The sequence below is a fragment of the Scyliorhinus canicula genome, chromosome 1, assembly GCF_902713615.1.
Source record: "Scyliorhinus canicula chromosome 1, sScyCan1.1, whole genome shotgun sequence".
NCBI classification, from domain to species: Eukaryota; Metazoa; Chordata; class Chondrichthyes; order Carcharhiniformes; family Scyliorhinidae; genus Scyliorhinus; species Scyliorhinus canicula.
The window spans coordinates 288,138,242-288,157,293 of NC_052146.1; the positions used below are offsets into that span (position 1 = coordinate 288,138,242).

The following is a 19,052-nucleotide window of genomic DNA, read 5'->3' on the forward strand; positions in this document are numbered from 1 at the left end:
TCAATCCCCATATCAATAGCAACAATCCCATGATAAGCCCTTAATATATGATTCATATTGAGAACCATGATAATCTGGAAGGAGGGCAGTCTTCACCTTCAGTAATTTGGTGGTAATGTACTGGGGCAGAGTGCCGGTCTGTTGTGGAACTTGTCTGATTTCCATTTCTAATACGAAATGTTGAGCAGGGCACCCATGCTCTGTCGGCGATTGAATGGAAACAGAAGTAAACCATTTGCTTCCTCTCTGGTGCAGATGTGGATGAGTGCCAGGATGCCATCCTGTGCAGGAACGGGCAATGCACGAACACCGAGGCCTCCTTCTACTGTGATTGCAATGCGGGGTACCGTCTGGCTGCCACAGGGGACCAATGTGAAGGTAGCAAGAACTTGATAGCATGCTCTCGGAAGAATATGTAAAGGAGGATCAGACCTCTGGTGTGTCAGGTTAACCTTTCTCTGGCGGTGCGCCAGCTTATTGCCGGGATTCTCCATTGTGAGTCTGCCCCGCTACTGCTGCTACTATTGAGGACGGAGAAGTTGGCACTCAGCCAAACCTCCCATTCACTGCAGTGGGACCGGAGAATCCCATTGCTGTAAACAGACAGAGAATCCCACCCCATGGGTTCACATAAAGCTCCTTTGGCCAACATCTGTTAGGATAGGATTTCAGCAGGGGTGGTTAGAATTCCAAAGATATTAGGCAGGATTTCCAAGACATTCCAGCTGGCAGGATTCTCCTGTCCTGCCAATGGCAACCCCCACCATGGGTTCCCTGATGTCAATGGGTGCGAACAATGGGAATAAAGTATTTTGAGATTAGAAGCCAGTTTTGGTCACAGGACCAACTGATATTATCAACTCAGAATGACTTAAAGTTGAAAGCCATTGTTATACAATGGAGATAGACACTTGTGGTCAACTTTTTTTTAATAGTTCTTTTGCTCTTTAATTGCTAACTTGGATGCATGAAGTCTGGAAATCCATCAATCGAGTTTGGAGTAAACCTTGAGCAATGGGTAGTGTGAGATCCACAAATAGGTTCTATCTGGTTATGTCCATTTAAGTGGAGGCCCCTGCCCTGGCTGATTTAAATAGGAGCTTTCTAGGAGCTTGAGGTGGTCTGTGTTGAGGTTGCAAAGGTCACCTGACCCTTGCCAGTAGCCACTTGTTAGTGTCGAGTTTACAAAATAAAAGTCAGTTCCAGAAGTTTCCATGGACATAGTGCATGTTTGAAGTTATGAATCGGACACACCTTCACCAGACATGACCTGCTTTAATGAAGAATGTGGGAAGTCTGGCTATGTCAGTTTAGAAGCATTGCTTCTGAATCCCGTAGTGAAGAATCATGTGTTTTAACTTGGAGTCCACACATTTGACATCCTGTAGGTGTTTCGAATGATAAACTCAGCTCATGTCCATTGATCTGAATGAGGTGAAAATCATTGTGGAAAACACTCTTTATTTGAAACTTTGGGTAAGGTCGCAGGCCAAGTAACCAAACCAACTGCGGGAGTTTCCCTTTACGTCTTTGGGGACTGGACAAAAACAATTGTTACTTAAGCTATATTTCCTGTGGGCCTTCTATGAATGAGGGAGCAATAAATAAGATGGAGTCCATCAGGGAGACTTATCAGCGGCTGTCAGCTCAAGAGCTTTCTGAATGTATTTTTTGCAGACATCGATGAATGCCAAGAAAGTGCAGATGTTTGCAGGGGCGGTGCCTGCATCAACAACGCAGGCTCCTTTACATGCACTTGTTCAGATGGCTTCCAGCTGGTGGATGGTGTAAGATGTCAAGGTAAATAAAAAATGCTCTCCATGGCGGTAAATGACACAATTTATGTTACCTACATGGTATGCCCTGTAACTGGTCTGCATGGTGCGCCCTGTAACTGGTCTGCATGGTGCGTCCTGTAACTGATCTGCATGGTGCGTTCTGTAACTGGTCTGCATGGTTCGCCCTGTAACTGGTCTGCATGGTGCATCCTGTAACTGGTCTGCATGGTGCGCCCTGTAACTGGTCTACATGGTGCATCCTGTAACTGGTCTGCATGGTGCGTCCTGTAACTGGTCTGCATGGTGCATCCTGTAACTGGTCTGCATGGTGCATCCTGTAACTGGTCTGCATGGTGCGTCCTGTAACTGGTCTGCATGGTGCGCCCTGTAACTGGCCTGCATGGTGCATCCTGTAACTGGTCTGCATGGTGCATCCTGTAACTGGTCAGCATGGTGCATCCTGTAACTGGTCTGCATGGTGCGTCCTGTAACTGGCCTGCATGGTGCATCCTGTAACTGGTCTGCATGGTGCGCCCTGTAACTGGTCTGCATGGTGCGCCCTGTAACTGGCCTGCATGGTGCGTCCTGTAACTGGCCTGCATGGTGCATCCTGTAACTGGTCTGCATGGTGCATCCTGTAACTGGTCTGCATGGTGCGCCCTGTAACTGGTCTGCATGGTGCATCCTGTAACTGGTCTGCATGGTGCGCCCTGTAACTGGTCTGCATGGTGCGCCCTGTAACTGATCTGCATGGTGCATCCTGTAACTGGTCTGCATGGTGCGCCCTGTAACTGGTCTGCATGGTGCGCCCTGTAACTGGTCTGCATGGTGCGCCCTGTAACTGGTCTGCATGGTGCATCCTGTAACTGGTCTGCATGGTGCGCCCTGTAACTGGTCTGCATGGTGCATCCTGTAACTGGCCTGCATGGTGCGTCCTGTAACTGATCTGCATGGTGCATCCTGTAACTGGTCTGCATGGTGCGCCCTGTAACTGGTCTGCATGGTGCATCCTGTAACTGGTCTGCATGGTGCGCCCTGTAACTGGTCTGCATGGTGCGCCCTGTAACTGGTCTGCATGGTGCATCCTGTAACTGGCCTGCATGGTGCGCCCTGTAACTGGTCTGCATGGTGCGCCCTGTAACTGGTCTGCATGGTGCATCCTGTAACTGGTCTGCATGGTGCGCCCTGTAACTGGTCTGCATGGTGCGCCCTGTAACTGGTCTGCATGGTGCATCCTGTAACTGGTCTGCATGGTGCGCCCTGTAACTGGTCTGCATGGTGCATCCTGTAACTGGTCTGCATGGTGCGCCCTGTAACTGGTCAGCATGGTGCGCCCTGTAACTGATCTGCATGGTGCATCCTGTAACTGGTCTGCATGGTGCGCCCTGTAACTGGTCTGCATGGTGCGCCCTGTAACTGGCCTGCATGGTGCGCCCTGTAACTGGTCTGCATGGTGCATCCTGTAACTAGTCTGCATGGTGCGCCCTGTAACTGGTCTGCATGGTGCATCCTGTAACTAGTCTGCATGGTGCGCCCTGTAACTGGTCTGCATGGTGCATCCTGTAACTAGTCTGCATGGTGCATCCTGTAACTGGCCTGCATGGTGCGCCCTGTAACTGGCCTGCATGGTGCGCCCTGTAACTGGTCTGCATGGTGCGCCCTGTAACTGGCCTGCATGGTGCGTCCTGTAACTGGTCTGCATGGTGCATCCTGTAACTGGTCTGCATGGTGCGTCCTGTAACTGGTCTGCATGGTGCATCCTGTAACTGGTCTGCATGGTGCGCCCTGTAACTGATCTGCATGGTGCATCCTGTAACTGGCCTGCATGGTGCGCCCTGTAACTGGTCTGCATGGTGCGCCCTGTAACTGGTCTGCATGGTGCATCCTGTAACTGGCCTGCATGGTGCGCCCTGTAACTAGTCTGCATGGTGCGCCCTGTAACTGGTCTGCATGGTGCGTCCTGTAACTGGTCTGCATGGTGCATCCTGTAACTGGCCTGCATGGTGCGTCCTGTAACTGGTCTGCATGGTGCGCCCTGTAACTGGTCTGCATGGTGCGTCCTGTAACTGGTCTGCATGGTGCATCCTGTAACTGGTCTGCATGGTACGCCCTGTAACTGGTCTGCATGGTGCGCCCTGTAACTGGCCTGCATGGTGCGCCCTGTAACTGGCCTGCATGGTGCATCCTGTAACTGGTCTGCATGGTGCATCCTGTAACTGGTCTGCATGGTGCATCCTGTAACTGGTCTGCATGGTGCATCCTGTAACTGGTCTGCATGGTGCATCCTGTAACTGGCCTGCATGGTGCATCCTGTAACTGGCCTGCATGGTGCGTCCTGTAACTGGCCTGCATGGTGCATCCTGTAACTGGCCTGCATGGTGCGTCCTGTAACTGGCCTGCATGGTGCGCCCTGTAACTGGTCTGCATGGTGCATCCTGTAACTGGTCTGCATGGTGCGCCCTGTAACTGGCCTGCATGGTGCGCCCTGTAACTGGTCTGCATGGTGCATCCTGTAACTGGCCTGCATGGTGCGTCCTGTAACTGGCCTGCATGGTGCATCCTGTAACTGGTCTGCATGGTGCGCCCTGTAACTGGTCTGCATGGTGCATCCTGTAACTGGTCTGCATGGTGCATCCTGTAACTGGTCTGCATGGTGCGCCCTGTAACTGGTCTGCATGGTGCATCCTGTAACTGGTCTGCATGGTGCATCCTGTAACTGGTCTGCATGGTGCGCCCTGTAACTGGTCTGCATGGTGCATCCTGTAACTGGTCTGCATGGTGCATCCTGTAACTGGTCTGCATGGTGCGCCCTGTAACTGGTCTGCATGGTGCATCCTGTAACTGGTCTGCATGGTGCGCCCTGTAACTGGTCTGCATGGTGCATCCTGTAACTGGTCTGCATGGTGCATCCTGTAACTGGTCTGCATGGTGCGCCCTGTAACTGGTCTGCATGGTGCATCCTGTAACTGGTCTGCATGGTGCGCCCTGTAACTGGTCTGCATGGTGCATCCTGTAACTGGTCTGCATGGTGCATCCTGTAACTGGTCTGCATGGTGCGCCCTGTAACTGGTCTGCATGGTGCATCCTGTAACTGGTCTGCATGGTATGCCCTGTAACTGGTCTGCATGGTGCATCCTGTAACTGGTCTGCATGGTGCGCCCTGTAACTGGTCTGCATGGTGCGCCCTGTAACTGGTCTGCATGGTGCGCCCTGTAACTGGTCTGCATGGTGCATCCTGTAACTGGCCTGCATGGTGCATCCTGTAACTGGTCTGCATGGTGCGCCCTGTAACTGGTCTGCATGGTGCGCCCTGTAACTGGTCTGCATGGTGCGTCCTGTAACTGGTCTGCATGGTGCGGCCTGTAACTGGTCTGTATGGTTCGCCCTGTAACTGGTCTGCATGGTGCATCCTGTAACTGGTCTGCATGGTGCGCCCTGTAACTGGTCTGCATGGTGCATCCTGTAACTGGTCTGCATGGTGCATCCTGTAACTGGTCTGCATGGTGCGTCCTGTAACTGGTCTGCATGGTGCGTCCTGTAACTGGCCTGCATGGTGCATCCTGTAACTGGTCTGCATGGTGCATCCTGTAACTGGTCTGCATGGTGCATCCTGTAACTGGTCTGCATGGTGCATCCTGTAACTGGTCTGCATGGTGCATCCTGTAACTGGTCTGCATGGTGCATCCTGTAACTGGTCTGCATGGTGCGCCCTGTAACTGGTCTGCATGGTGCGCCCTGTAACTGGCCTGCATGGTGCGCCCTGTAACTAGTCTGCATGGTGCATCCTGTAACTGGTCTGCATGGTGCATCCTGTAACTGGTCTGCATGATGCGTCCTGTAACTGGTCTGCATGGTGCATCCTGTAACTGGCCTGCATGGTGCATCCTGTAACTGGCCTGCATGGTGCGCCCTGTAACTGGTCTGCATGGTGCGCCCTGTAACTGGCCTGCATGGTGCATCCTGTAACTGGCCTGCATGGTGCATCCTGTAACTGGCCTGCATGGCGCGCCCTGTAACTGGTCTGCATGGTGCGGCCTGTAACTGGTCTGCATGGTGCGCCCTGTAACTGGTCTGCATGGTGCGCCCTGTAACTGGTCTGCATGGTGCATCCTGTAACTGGTCTGCATGGTGCGTCCTGTAACTGGTCTGCATGGTGCATCCTGTAACTGGTCTGCATGGTGCGGCCTGTAACTGGCCTGCATGGTGCATCCTGTAACTGATCTGCATGGTGCGCCCTGTAACTGGTCTGCATGGTGCGCCCTGTAACTGATCTGCATGGTGCATCCTGTAACTGGCCTGCATGGTGCATCCTGTAACTGGCCTGCATGGTGCATCCTGTAACTGGCCTGCATGGTGCGCCCTGTAACTGGCCTGCATGGTGCATCCTGTAACTGGCCTGCATGGTGCATCCTGTAACTGGCCTGCATGGTGCGTCCTGTAACTGGCCTGCATGGTGCATCCTGTAACTGGCCTGCATGGTGCGTCCTGTAACTGGTCTGCATGGTGCATCCTGTAACTGGTCTGCATGGTGCGCCCTGTAACTGGTCTGCATGGTGCGCCCTGTAACTGATCTGCATGGTGCATCCTGTAACTGGCCTGCATGGTGCATCCTGTAACTGGCCTGCATGGTGCATCCTGTAACTGGCCTGCATGGTGCGCCCTGTAACTGGCCTGCATGGTGCGCCCTGTAACTGGTCTGCATGGTGCGTCCTGTAACTGGTCTGCATGGTGCGCCCTGTAACTGGCCTGCATGGTGCGCCCTGTAACTGGTCTGCATGGTGCATCCTGTAACTGGTCTGCATGGTGCGCCCTGTAACTGGTCTGCATGGTGCATCCTGTAACTGGTCTGCATGGTGCATCCTGTAACTGGTCTGCATGGTGCATCCTGTAACTGGTCTGCATGGTGCATCCTGTAACTGGTCTGCATGGTGCGCCCTGTAACTGGCCTGCATGGTGCGCCCTGTAACTGGTCTGCACGGTGCGTCCTGTAACTGGTCTGCATGGTGCATCCTGTAACTGGTCTGCATGGTGCGCCCTGTAACTGGTCTGCATGGTGCGCCCTGTAACTGGTCTGCATGGTGCATCCTGTAACTGGTGTGCATGGTGCGTCCTGTAACTGGTCTGCATGGTGCATCCTGTAACTGGCCTGCATGGTTCGCCCTGTAACTGGTCTGCATGGTGCGTCCTGTAACTGGTCTGCATGGTGCATCCTGTAACTGGTCTGCATGGTGCATCCTGTAACTGGTCTGCATGGTGCATCCTGTAACTGGTCTGCATGGTGCGTCCTGTAACTGGCCTGCATGGTGCGCCCTGTAACTGGTCTGCATGGTGCGCCCTGTAACTGGTCTGCATGGTGCATCCTGTAACTGGCCTGCATGGTGCGCCCTGTAACTGGTCTGCATGGTGCGCCCTGTAACTGGTCTGCATGGTGCATCCTGTAACTGGTCTGCATGGTGCGCCCTGTAACTGGCCTGCATGGTGCGCCCTGTAACTGGTCTGCATGGTGCGTCCTGTAACTGGTCTGCATGGTGCATCCTGTAACTGGTCTGCATGGTGCATCCTGTAACTGGTCTGCATGGTGCATCCTGTAACTGGTCTGCATGGTGCATCCTGTAACTGGTCTGCATGGTGCGCCCTGTAACTGGCCTGCATGGTGCGTCCTGTAACTGGTCTGCATGGTGTGTCCTGTAACTGGTCTGCATGGTGCGTCCTGTAACTGGCCTGCATGGTGCGCCCTGTAACTGGTCTGCATGGTGCGCCCTGTAACTGGTCTGCATGGTGCGCCCTGTAACTGGTCTGCATGGTGCATCCTGTAACTGGTCTGCATGGTGCGCCCTGTAACTGGTCTGCATGGTGCGCCCTGTAACTGGTCTGCATGGTGCATCCTGTAACTGGTCTGCATGGTGCATCCTGTAACTGGTCTGCATGGTGCATCCTGTAACTGGTCTGCATGGTGCATCCTGTAACTGGTCTGCATGGTGCATCCTGTAACTGGTCTGCATGGTGCATCCTGTAACTGGTCTGCATGGTGCATCCTGTAACTGGTCTGCATGGTGCATCCTGTAACTGGTCTGCATGGTGCGCCCTGTAACTGGTCTGCATGGTGCATCCTGTAACTGGTCTGCATGGTGCATCCTGTAACTGGTCTGCATGGTGCATCCTGTAACTGGTCAGCATGGTGCATCCTGTAACTGGTCTGCATGGTGCGCCCTGTAACTGGTCTGCATGGTGTGTCCTGTAACTGGTCTGCACGGTTCACCCTGTAACTGGCCTGCATGGTGCATCCTGTAACTGGTCTGCATGGTGCGCCCTGTAACTGGTCTGCATGGTGCATCCTGTAACTGGTCTGCATGGTGCATCCTGTAACTGGTCTGCATGGTGCGCCCTGTAACTGGTCTGCATGGTGCGTCCTGTAACTGGTCTGCATGGTGCATCCTGTAACTGGCCTGCATGGTGCGTCCTGTAACTGGTCTGCATGGTGCATCCTGTAACTGGTCTGCATGGTGCATCCTGTAACTGGTCTGCATGGTGCGCCCTGTAACTGGTCTGCATGGTGCATCCTGTAACTGGTCTGCATGGTGCGCCCTGTAACTGGTCTGCATGGTGCGCCCTGTAACTGGTCTGCATGGTGCATCCTGTAACTGGTCTGCATGGTGCATCCTGTAACTGGTCTGCATGGTGCGCCCTGTAACTGGTCTGCATGGTGCATCCTGTAACTGGTCTGCATGGTGCATCCTGTAACTGGTCTGCATGGTGCGCCCTGTAACTGGTCTGCATGGTGCGTCCTGTAACTGGTCTGCATGGTGCATCCTGTAACTGGCCTGCATGGTGCGTCCTGTAACTGGTCTGCATGGTGCATCCTGTAACTGGTCTGCATGGTGCATCCTGTAACTGGTCTGCATGGTGCGCCCTGTAACTGGCCTGCATGGTGCGCCCTGTAACTGGTCTGCATGGTGCGCCCTGTAACTGGCCTGCATGGTGCGTCCTGTAACTGGCCTGCATGGTGCATCCTGTAACTGGCCTGCATGGTGCGCCCTGTAACTGGTCAGCACGGTTCGCCCTGTAACTGGTCTGCATGGTGCGCCCTGTAACTGGTCTGCATGGTTCACCCTGTAACTGGTCTGCATGGTGCGCCCTGTAACTGGTCTGCATGGTGCATCCTGTAACTGGTCAGCACGGTTCGCCCTGTAACTGGTCTGCATGGTTCGCCCTGTAACTGGTCTGCATGGTTCGCCCTGTAACTGGTCTGCATGGTGCATCCTGTAACTGGTCTGCATGGTGCGCCCTGTAACTGGTCTGCATGGTGCGTCCTGTAACTGGTCTGCATGGTGCGCCCTGTAACTGGTCTGCATGGTGCATCCTGTAACTGGTCTGCATGGTGCATCCTGTAACTGGTCTGCATGGTGCGTCCTGTAACTGGTCTGCATGGTGCATCCTGTAACTGGCCTGCATGGTGCGCCCTGTAACTGGTCTGCATGTTTCGCCCTGTAACTGGTCAGCATGGTGCGTCCTGTAACTGGTCTGCATGGTGCATCCTGTAACTGGTCTGCATGGTGCATCCTGTAACTGGTCTGCATGGTGCATCCTGTAACTGGTCTGCATGGTGCGTCCTGTAACTGGCCTGCATGGTGCATCCTGTAACTGGTCTGCATGGTGCGTCCTGTAACTGGTCTGCATGGTGCGTCCTGTAACTGGCCTGCATGGTGCATCCTGTAACTGGTCTGCATGGTGCATCCTGTAACTGGTCTGCATGGTGCATCCTGTAACTGGTCTGCATGGTGCGCCCTGTAACTGGTCTGCATGGTGCATCCTGTAACTGGTCTGCATGGTGCGCCCTGTAAATGGTCTGCATGGTGCGTCCTGTAACTGGTCTGCATGGTGCATCCTGTAACTGGTCTGCATGGTGCGTCCTGTAACTTGTCCTCTATGTGTTATCCCCAGGCAGTCATCACTAGATCCAAATGCCTGTGGAAGAAAATGTATCTAATTTGTGGAAAAAGTTAATCTCGCAAATGTTTAACAGGCTGAAATGGTACTGTTCGGTATTGCTAATGAGCACAATGAAATTCCTTCCTCTATTAGTTTAAAGAAGGGAGTAACCCATTTCGTTGTACCAGATGAATATCTCTGTCCCAGTAACACAGAAGGGAAAGTAGAATGAACAGATTGGTAATGAATACAAATCATTGGCTGGGGCTGAATCGGACCGGTGCCTTATTTAACCCTAAAATAAGCTTTCAGCCACATAGCCACACTGTCACCACGACTGCCTGTTTCTACCTTGATAACAATGCCAGACCCTGCCTGCCAAATCTCCTCTGCTGCAGGCTCTGTTACCTCCAGTCTCAGTTATTCGAATGTACCTGGCTGGCCATGTTCTGCCCTCTCTGTAATCCAAAGTTCTGCTGCCCATCTCCCAACTCACACCAAATCCTGTTCACCCATCTCCCCTGTGCTTACTGCCCCACACTGACTCCCAGTCAAGTAGTCGTACATTGATTTTATAATTATCATCCTTGTATTCAATTCACTGCCTTGGCCTTGCACCTCCCTATCTCTGTAACGTCCTCCAGTCCGAAAACTCTCCGTGATATAAGCACCTCTCCCATTCTGGTCTCCAGAATCCCTGAGTTTAATGGCTACACTTTTGTCACATTGGGAGGCGATCAACGAGGCAGCATTGAAACACAACAGAGGCATATGAACTAAGAAGAACTATACCAATAGAACAGCACAGCTACGACACATGTCTGGTTCCCACGACTCCCGCGCTAACTCAGACCAAGCCCCCAACAGTCTGAACCGCACCTAAACACTTGATCAGCTTAGGTTCATGTGCTCCATCCTCATAGGTTCTGGGTCCATCACGTGGCCCACAAAGTATCACTCCTTAAAGGGGCCACGCTACTACATTCCTCCCCTCTTAAGTTCAGTTCCAGGCCCCTGAAATACAAAAACAAGAAAACTCTTATTTAAGTTATATACAGACTAAGAGAGTTACAGCAAGGGAGCTCAATCCAAAGTTCATAATGTAAGGCTTTCAGGTGACTTCCTCACTCTTGCCGTACTTCTGATACGGTGGCACGGTAGCACAGTGGTCCGCTGTCGCTTCACAGCTCCAGGGTCCCAGGTTCGATTCCCAGCTTGGGTCACTGTCTGTGTGCAGTCTGCAAGTTCTCCCCGTGTCTGCGTGGGTTTCCTCCGGGTGCTCCGGCTTCCTCCCACAGTCCAAAGATGTGCCGGTTAGGTGGACTTCCCATGCTAAAATTGCCCTTAGTGTCCATAAAGGTTAGATGGGGTTACAGGGTTAGGGTGGAAGTGTGGGGGCTTGGGTGGAATGCTCTTTCCAGGGGCTGGCGCAGACTTGATGAGTCGAGTGGCCTCCTTCTGCACTCTAAATTCTATGAATATTCTCAACTTGGCACAGGCACTTCCAGATTGGAGGCATCAGAGCCTAAAGCAAGGACAGGCAAATCGGCAGAGCCCAAAGTAGGGACAATACCGACTATCTCTTCAATTCCTTCTGTGGCCTCTGATGATTCATCTTGATAAGATCTCTGTCCTAACACCACCGAATCAGCAAGTGGTATAGTGATAACTGGATTGGGTCCACCTGCCCCTTTTTGGACATGCCGGTTTCCCTCCTCCTCAAATGATTGACGTGCTTTCCATCATCCCGCCCTATAGCTCTATGACAGAGGATACTGGCTTAGTCCTCTTAACAACTCTTCCAGGTAACAGTTCTGGCCATCCACCGAAGTTCTACCTGTACACTAAATCTTCTGCTTGAAACAACCTGTCCTTCTTGGCTGTGTCGCGGTGGCTTTTCTGTGAGACTTGCTTAGTTGAGTCTGACACTGCTCACATCGATTGACCATACTTTCATTTCTTTGTCGATCTCTGGTCACCAAACCTAACTCCTGGCCAGCACCTTCATCTCATTCTGACCAGGATGACTGCTGTGCAATTCATGGAGAAAAAGTTACTGCCTGGGGGTGGGAGCGAGCCGGGTTGGGGGGGGTGTTGCATATATACCTCATTTGTTCTGACTTCTCAAAATGCCGGCCTGTGAGAACCATCCTTTTAACTCTTGACAACACAAGGGCCAGGATTCTCTAAAAACCACCACATTGGATATTGCTTCTGCTGGAGGTTAGCTTTCCTAGTGGCCATTGTAGAAGTTCTATAGTTGAGATGCTTTTGGAATAAGCCGTTCCACTCACTCTACCCCGATGCCCCCATTAACTAGGATAACTGCGAGAGTGTGTCAGCGTGCAATGTAGACAAATTCCTTTTTGTTACTTCCGCAAAGAGTGACAGTGTTTTTCCCCCTCAGATGTAAACGAATGCCTTACCCCTGAGCTTTGTACTCATGGAGATTGCCTGAATACAGAGGGTTCGTTCAACTGTATTTGTGACAAGGGATTCACAGTCTCGTCAGATGGGCGCAAATGTGAAGGTGAGAATCCGTAAGGGATACGCTGCACAACTCACAATCTAACTGAAAGGTTTACCACGGAGAAAGTAGACTTCACAGAATTGTGGTGCAGAAGGAGGCCATTTGGCAGATCGTGCTTGCACCGGCTCTCCAATCAGCATCAGTATTTAATGCCACTCCCCTGCCTTTTCCCCCTATCTTTGCACAGCTTCCTATTCAAGCAAACGTCGAATGCCCTTGTGAATGCCTCGATTGAACCTGCCTCATTCCAGGCAGCGCATTCCAGACCCCAGCCACTTGCTGGCTGAAAACGTTTTTTGCCTCCCATCACATTTGCTTCTTTTGTGAATCACTTTAAATCTGTGCCCTCTCCTTCTCAATCCATTTGGGAGCGGGAGCAGTTTCCCCCTATCGACTCTGTCCAGCCCCCTCCTGATTTTAAACACCTCCAACAAATCTATCGGCCTTCTTCTCTCCAAGGATGACAGTGCCAACCTCTCCAGTCTAGCCGCAAAACTGAAGTTTCTCATCCCTGGAAGCATTCTAAAAAAGACAAAAGGACTTTTATAAATAGAATTATTGGGGTGTAAGTGGTTGTATTTATTGCTCTGGGGCCTTCAGAATCAACCGTGTCTAGTGGCACTGGGGTCACATGTAGCCCTGACCATGTAGTGGTGTGACAGGACATTAGAGGGAAATCGTTAGATTTTTACAACACTCCAGCATTCCTTGTGGTTCTTTATATTTAATACCAGTGCATAATTACCAGATCTATTAAATTTAATTTATGTACCATTGTGGGATTCGGAGTGAAGGGGCAGGATTTTCTCTGTGGTCCTGCTTCAGGGTCATGCTGCCAGGCTCAAGTAGGGGTAAAAGGCCACATTGTATGGGGATTAGCCACTCACCTTTGATTTTTACTGAATCGGCCAATTAGTGGCCAAATGGGAAGACTAGCTGTCCAATCAAGGGCGCTTGGTGGGTTCTCAAAGCTGGAAGATCAATCGGAGCCCCTCCAGTATGGATGCAGCAGCAGGTGAATTCCATGGCAGTAAGTGATGAGGGAGAGGTTGCCCACAAGATGGAGGCACCCTCTCTCCAACTCCTTGAAATCTTTACAAAAAAAAGGCCCCAGCAGGCAGTCTACCGCTCTGGAGAGGGGAGGCAAACAGGGCGGCCTGCAGCTGAGGCTGCAGCTGAAGGCAGGCAGGCAGAGAGAGCCTCTAAACCTGCCTGGAGGCAACCTCCTGACAGCCTGCCAGCTGCCCACTTCCCCATAGCCTGCAGAGACCTGGCGGTCGGCTGGAAAATCCCAGTTGGCCTCTGATAATGGGCCTAAAGCCTCCAGGAAAATGGCCCGGGAGCATTGGGGGAGGTGGTGGTATACTGGATGATGGTGTGAAATTCCCCACCCACCCACCCCCATTTTCATTCCATCAGGGCTAAAGTTAAAGCCCATGCTCTCAAGATCTGCACTGATTGCCCAGTGTTTGGGGTGTTGGACTGCAGTCGATCAATTTTGATTTCATTAAGTTGAAGAAAATGGAAAATCTCAGCACCGCGGATGTTTTCACGCTATTGGTGTCACTCTCCCTGGGTTTAGGGGAAGGGACAACTGATTTTAACGTGCGGATGTCATGATGACAGGATTTGGTCTTCCCTTGTTACTTCGCTGCCGACTAACCTGTATTCACTGACCAGGCTTAGGCTATTAAGAGTGACTGACTATATCAAGAGGCTTGGGGAACCACACCTCAGCGGGAGACAGCATTGCCTGCAAAGGAGGGAAACACAGGAAATCAGTGTGGAGTGGTAGAGACGTATAACCTGCCGGAGGGTGGTTGCAGGGTGCATTCTCCACGCTCTTGAATTCCCGTACTCAACAGCATTGCCAGGGAGAAGCCATGACCTAAATTCATCGCCACAAGGATTGAGCATGAGCCCTCGCTGTGCTGGTCCTATTCTGTACCTCTTAAAAACTGCCTTAAGCAACATAGTTAGCTGCTTGTATAGCAATGAAGTTGCAGTAGAGCTAGGAGGATTAGAAAATTTAATGCAAAATTAGAGGGCAATGTTCCCTGAGGAAACAAAAGGATTTGACGGTGCTCAATCTGGTTCATCCAGACCATATTCAAATTCTTGAATTGGCTGTTTTAGAAATGAAATTAAACCTCCTTGATTGAGTTCGTTGGGGGTGGCACGGTGGCAGTGGTTAGCACTGCTGCCTCACAGCGCCAGGTTAGGCGGATTGGCCTAGCTGAATTGTCCTTGAGGTGGGGTTATGCATTAAGGGGAAAGGGCGAGGGAGTGGGGTCTAGGTAGGGTGCTCTTTCATAGGGTTGGTGCAGACTCGTTGGGCCGAATGGCCTCCTTCTGCACTGTAGGGATTCTATGGTTCTATGGATTGTGCCACGTTTTACTCCGTTGACTGATATTTCACAATGTAACCGAACACGAGCCTCTCATAGAATTCTGTTCCAATCTGGCGACCTGTAAACTTGGAGTGGTTTTTTTTATTGTCATGCTTTCCAATTTATGCAAGTGCCCTTTAATGACCTGAAATGGCAGAGAAGGGTGCCAGAACGTCAACCCATCAGCCCCAGTTCTTTACGAAAATTATTGCGACTAACACCCTTCAACAGAAACTATTGAGCAGTCTGAGAGTTGCCTTTTCTAGACGAGAGAAAATATTTGGTGTAAAGCAGTCCCCACAGATTCCTGTGAACACCATTTGACCTAACAAGAGTCTTCAGCCTAACACTTTGCAAACATTGACATTCTCATTGTACACCAGAGACTCAAATGCGTTTTAATTCCAATTATATTTCTCTTTTGCGAGCATTCCTGGCTTCTTTTTCTCTTCAAATGCTAATTCGATGTAGCAGATGAAATTTTCCAGTCTGGTGAATTAAAGGGCCCCGGCAGGGCCTGTTACAATTTCTTAAGCCTTCCAGCGAATACTTGCCTGACACATCTGGTACCAGGGGTTATTAAACTTATGTTAGACAGGTTCTTCCTTCTCTTCCGCATGTGCGTTCATCTGACTGAAAACTGCCTTGAGTGGAAAAGAACGAACCAGAGCTAATTGTGTTTTCCAGCTTTAGGAAGAAAACAAAGCTTTTAATTAGCCCTGGCACTAAGATTTAAAGGCTTTTGTACCTGGTTCTTTGACACCCTTGTGAAAGAATTGGTGTGCGATCTCACTGAGGCACGGCACGGTAATAACACCATTGTAAGAGTGTTTGGCATTAAATCAGTCTCGTGATCTTTATCTGAAGATCAAAACCTGTTAAATCCGACAGTGCCTGAGCTGAATGGAGTTATTAAGCATAATCCATGCACAGCAATTTTAAACCTTTAATCCTAATGTTACCAGCTCTTTGTACGGGGCGTGCGAGGGAGGCTAAGGTGTTACTTAGAGGTGCCTGACTGTTGCGAGCGGGGATAACAACATTTGCTGTGGATGTTTTACGGGAAAGGTGATACCCAAAAGGTGGATGTGACACAATACAATATAGCTACAAACTGACCAACCATACAGATCCCATCCAAACGATAAAAGAAGAAAGAAAAAAACCCTTCCCCCGCTATAAAAATACGAAATTAAACGCTGCCCTCCTCCCCCAACAACTGACAGTGCCTAACTCCTTAAAGAAGGCGATGAATGGCCGCCATCTCAGATACAACCCCTCGATGGTGTACTTTACCTTCTCCAGATAGAGAAAGTCCATTAGGTCACCCAGCCACGCCGAGGCACTCGGCAGAAATGAGGACCTCCACCTCAGCCAAACTCGCCTCTCGGCTGTTAACGAGGCAAAGGCGAGGTCATCTGCCTTCACCCCCGTCTGCAGCCCCGGTGAGTCCGGCACCCCAAAAATGGCCACACGAGGAGAAGACTCCAGATCGACATTAAAAATGGCTGACATGGTGCTAAAGAAGGACACCCAGAAGCTTACCAGCTTTGGACACAACCAGAATCTATGGGTGTGATTAGTCGGCCCCTAAGAATTCCATTCGCACTTATCGTCTGCCCCTGGAAAGAAACCATCCACCTAGCTTTAGTGAGGTGAACCCTATTTACCACCTGAAGCTGGATCAGGCTTGCTGCAGGCTATTTTAATGTACATAAGAACTCAAGAAGTAGAAACAGGGATGGGTTATATGGTCCCTGGATCCAGCTCTGCTATTCAGTAAGATCTTGCATGGTCTTGACCTCAGCCCCACTTTTCTGCCATTTCACCAAAGCCCTTTATTCACGTGGAGTTCAAGAACCTACCTTATCTCAGCCTTAATTTAACTTCAATGGCTTCTCATCCAGAGCTCCCTGGAACAGAGAATTTCTAAGATTCATGACCCTCTGAGACAATTTCTCATCATCTCCGTCTTAAATGGGCGAACCCTTAACTTGAAACTTTGGCCTCCCACCTAGTTCTTGACTCCCCCACGAGAGGAAAATCCTCTCAGGGTCTACCCTGTCAAGCCCCTCAGAATCTTTGACATTTCAATAAGATCACCATTCATTCTTCTGAACTCCAATTTGTGTAGGCCCAACCTGTTCAACTGATGAGACGAGGAATCAGCCAAGGGGACCTTCACGGGACTGCCTCTAATGTAAAAGTACTAAGAATGATCTTTGCCTCTGTGTACTGCTGTGGGGGTGGGAAGGAGATGGAAACAAAGAGATTGATTAGTTGTTAAAATAATATTGGAAGCATTCTGCTCAGGTGAAGCCAAGTTTTGAATCATTAATTTTCTCGAACTGTCATTAAATGCTGTTTACAAGTGAGCTCACTCTGTCCTTGCCCTTCACTCATCTCTGTTTTCCCCTCCAGTTTCCTTCCCTCCTTGCCACTTTCTTGGACCATCGTTCCAGCTTTCCCCATCTCGGTCTCCTTCTTCCTCCTCATTCCCTCTTTCTCTCTCCTTCCTGTCTTTCTCTCCACACACGAACAGCACTTCAGATAAATGTGCTTTTTCGCTTGCAGCTTGAGTTTTCACAGCGGCGTGCTGTGTGGCCTTTTATTATATTGAATATGCGAAGTGTGCAGATGTTTATCAATGCGCGGATGGCATCAAAAGCAGCAGCAGCTGGTGTGAACACCGATTGCTCGTATAGACGTCAATGTTCCAGAGGCAACTCCCTCAACCCTGCAAATGGAATATGCGTTGGTAAATTATGATGTTTTAAAGGAAAGTGGATTCCATCAAAATACTAATACTAAAATGACAGTGATTGAAGATTTCTATTTAAAAAACAATCTATTATATAACCCCTTCCAGAGCATCCCAGTGTAGTTCATCATTGGCTAATTTACAACCTGGAATATGGAGGTGTCTCTGCAGTGTGTGAGGGAGCAGCTAAACATCGTTCATTGGATCATTAGTTTTAATCATTTCTGGACCAGCCATTGCATCCAGATGTCAAATTTGTTTTTACTCTATCTGCTCCCAGTATTTCACTCGTTTATAAGTCAATGGGGCCATTTAAATTTTTGATTGGATTATGGAGATATTGGAAGAATTTGATCGGTTCTCAGGCTACAAGTTAAATATGGGTAAGAGCGAGGTGTTCACAATCCAGGCACGGGGGCAGGAGAGGAGACTGAGGAAGTTATCGTTCAAAATGGTGGGTAGGAGTTTTAGGTGCCTGGGGATTCAGGTGGCTAGGGTCTGGGGTCAGCTCCATAAGTTAAATCTGGGCAGGGCGGTCGAGGATATGAAAAGAGACTTCCGCAGGTGGGACATGCTCCGGCTGTCATTGGCAGGGGAGTGCAAACCGTAAAGCTGACAGTCCTCCCGAGGTTACTGTTCATTTTTCAATGTCTTCCAATTTTTATCCCTAAGGCTTTTTTCAGGAAGATGAATGTGGCAATCTCGGGTTTTGTATGGGCTGGTAAGGATGAAGATGGTACTTTTGGAATAGGGGCGCGGGGAGGAGGGCTTCGCCCTTCCGAATTGAATGAACTATTACTGGGCGGTCAACATATGGATGGTTAGGAAGTGGGGGGTGGTTCGGTTTGGGAGCGAGCGGAGGCGGCATCCTGTAAGGGTACGAGTTTGAAGGCTTTGCTAACGGTGCCACTACCGTTCTCCACCAGCCCAGTGGTAGTGGCAGCCTTGAGGGTGTGGGGACAATGGAGACAGAACATGAGACTGGAGGGGGCGTCGGTGTGGTCACCGAACTGTGATTCTCACAGGTTTGTTCCGGGGGGGGCTGGACGGGGGCTTTAGAGGTGGCAGCGAGCAGGGATTGAGAGATTTGAGGATCTCTTCGTTGAGGAGAACTTCCCGAGCCTGGAGGCATTAGAGGAGGAGTTTGAGTTGCCGGGTGGGAATGGATTTCGGTACCTACAGGTACGGGACTTTGTCCGGAGGCAGGTTCCAAGCTTTCCTCACCTCCCTCTAAGGGGATTACAGGATAAGGTGATGTCAAAAATGGGCTTTGGGGAGGGGAAGGTCTCGGAGATACACAAGGAATTGATGGAGTGGGAAGGGATCCCAATCGGGAAGGCGAAGAGGAAGTGGGAGGGAGAGTTGGGAGGGGAGCCGGAAGTCGGACTATGGGACAAGGCCTTGAAGAGAGTCAATTCCTCGTCGTGTGCCAGGCTAAGCCTGATCCAGTTCAAGGTGGTTCATAGGGCCCACATTACGGTAGCCCGGATGAGTAGGTTTTTTTGAGGAAGTGGAGGACAGGTGTGGACGCTGTGGGGGAAGCCGGGAATCATGTCTGAAGTTGAGGGGATTCTGGCAGGGATTTACGGACGTCATGTCAAATGCCCTGGAAAGGAGGTGACTCCGAGTCCAGAGATGGCAATATTTGGGGTATCAGAAGATCT

The 19,052-nt window shown here is 50.8% G+C and overlaps 1 protein-coding gene across 7 annotated transcripts in view; it reads left to right on the forward strand.

Moving 5' to 3' along the window:
- The window catches only part of ltbp1 (latent transforming growth factor beta binding protein 1), a 424,359-nt gene that overhangs the window by 284,763 nt on the left and 120,544 nt on the right, over window positions 1-19,052 (forward strand). For 6 of the 7 annotated variants that reach the window (XM_038814844.1, XM_038814865.1, XM_038814847.1 and 3 more), the window contains 3 exons: window positions 256-378; window positions 1,678-1,800; window positions 12,115-12,237. In XM_038814844.1, the coding sequence (XP_038670772.1) occupies window positions 256-378; window positions 1,678-1,800; window positions 12,115-12,237 (369 nt within the window). The remainder of the gene's footprint in view (window positions 1-255; window positions 379-1,677; window positions 1,801-12,114; window positions 12,238-19,052) is intronic. The other variant, XM_038814856.1, reaches the window with a different exon arrangement.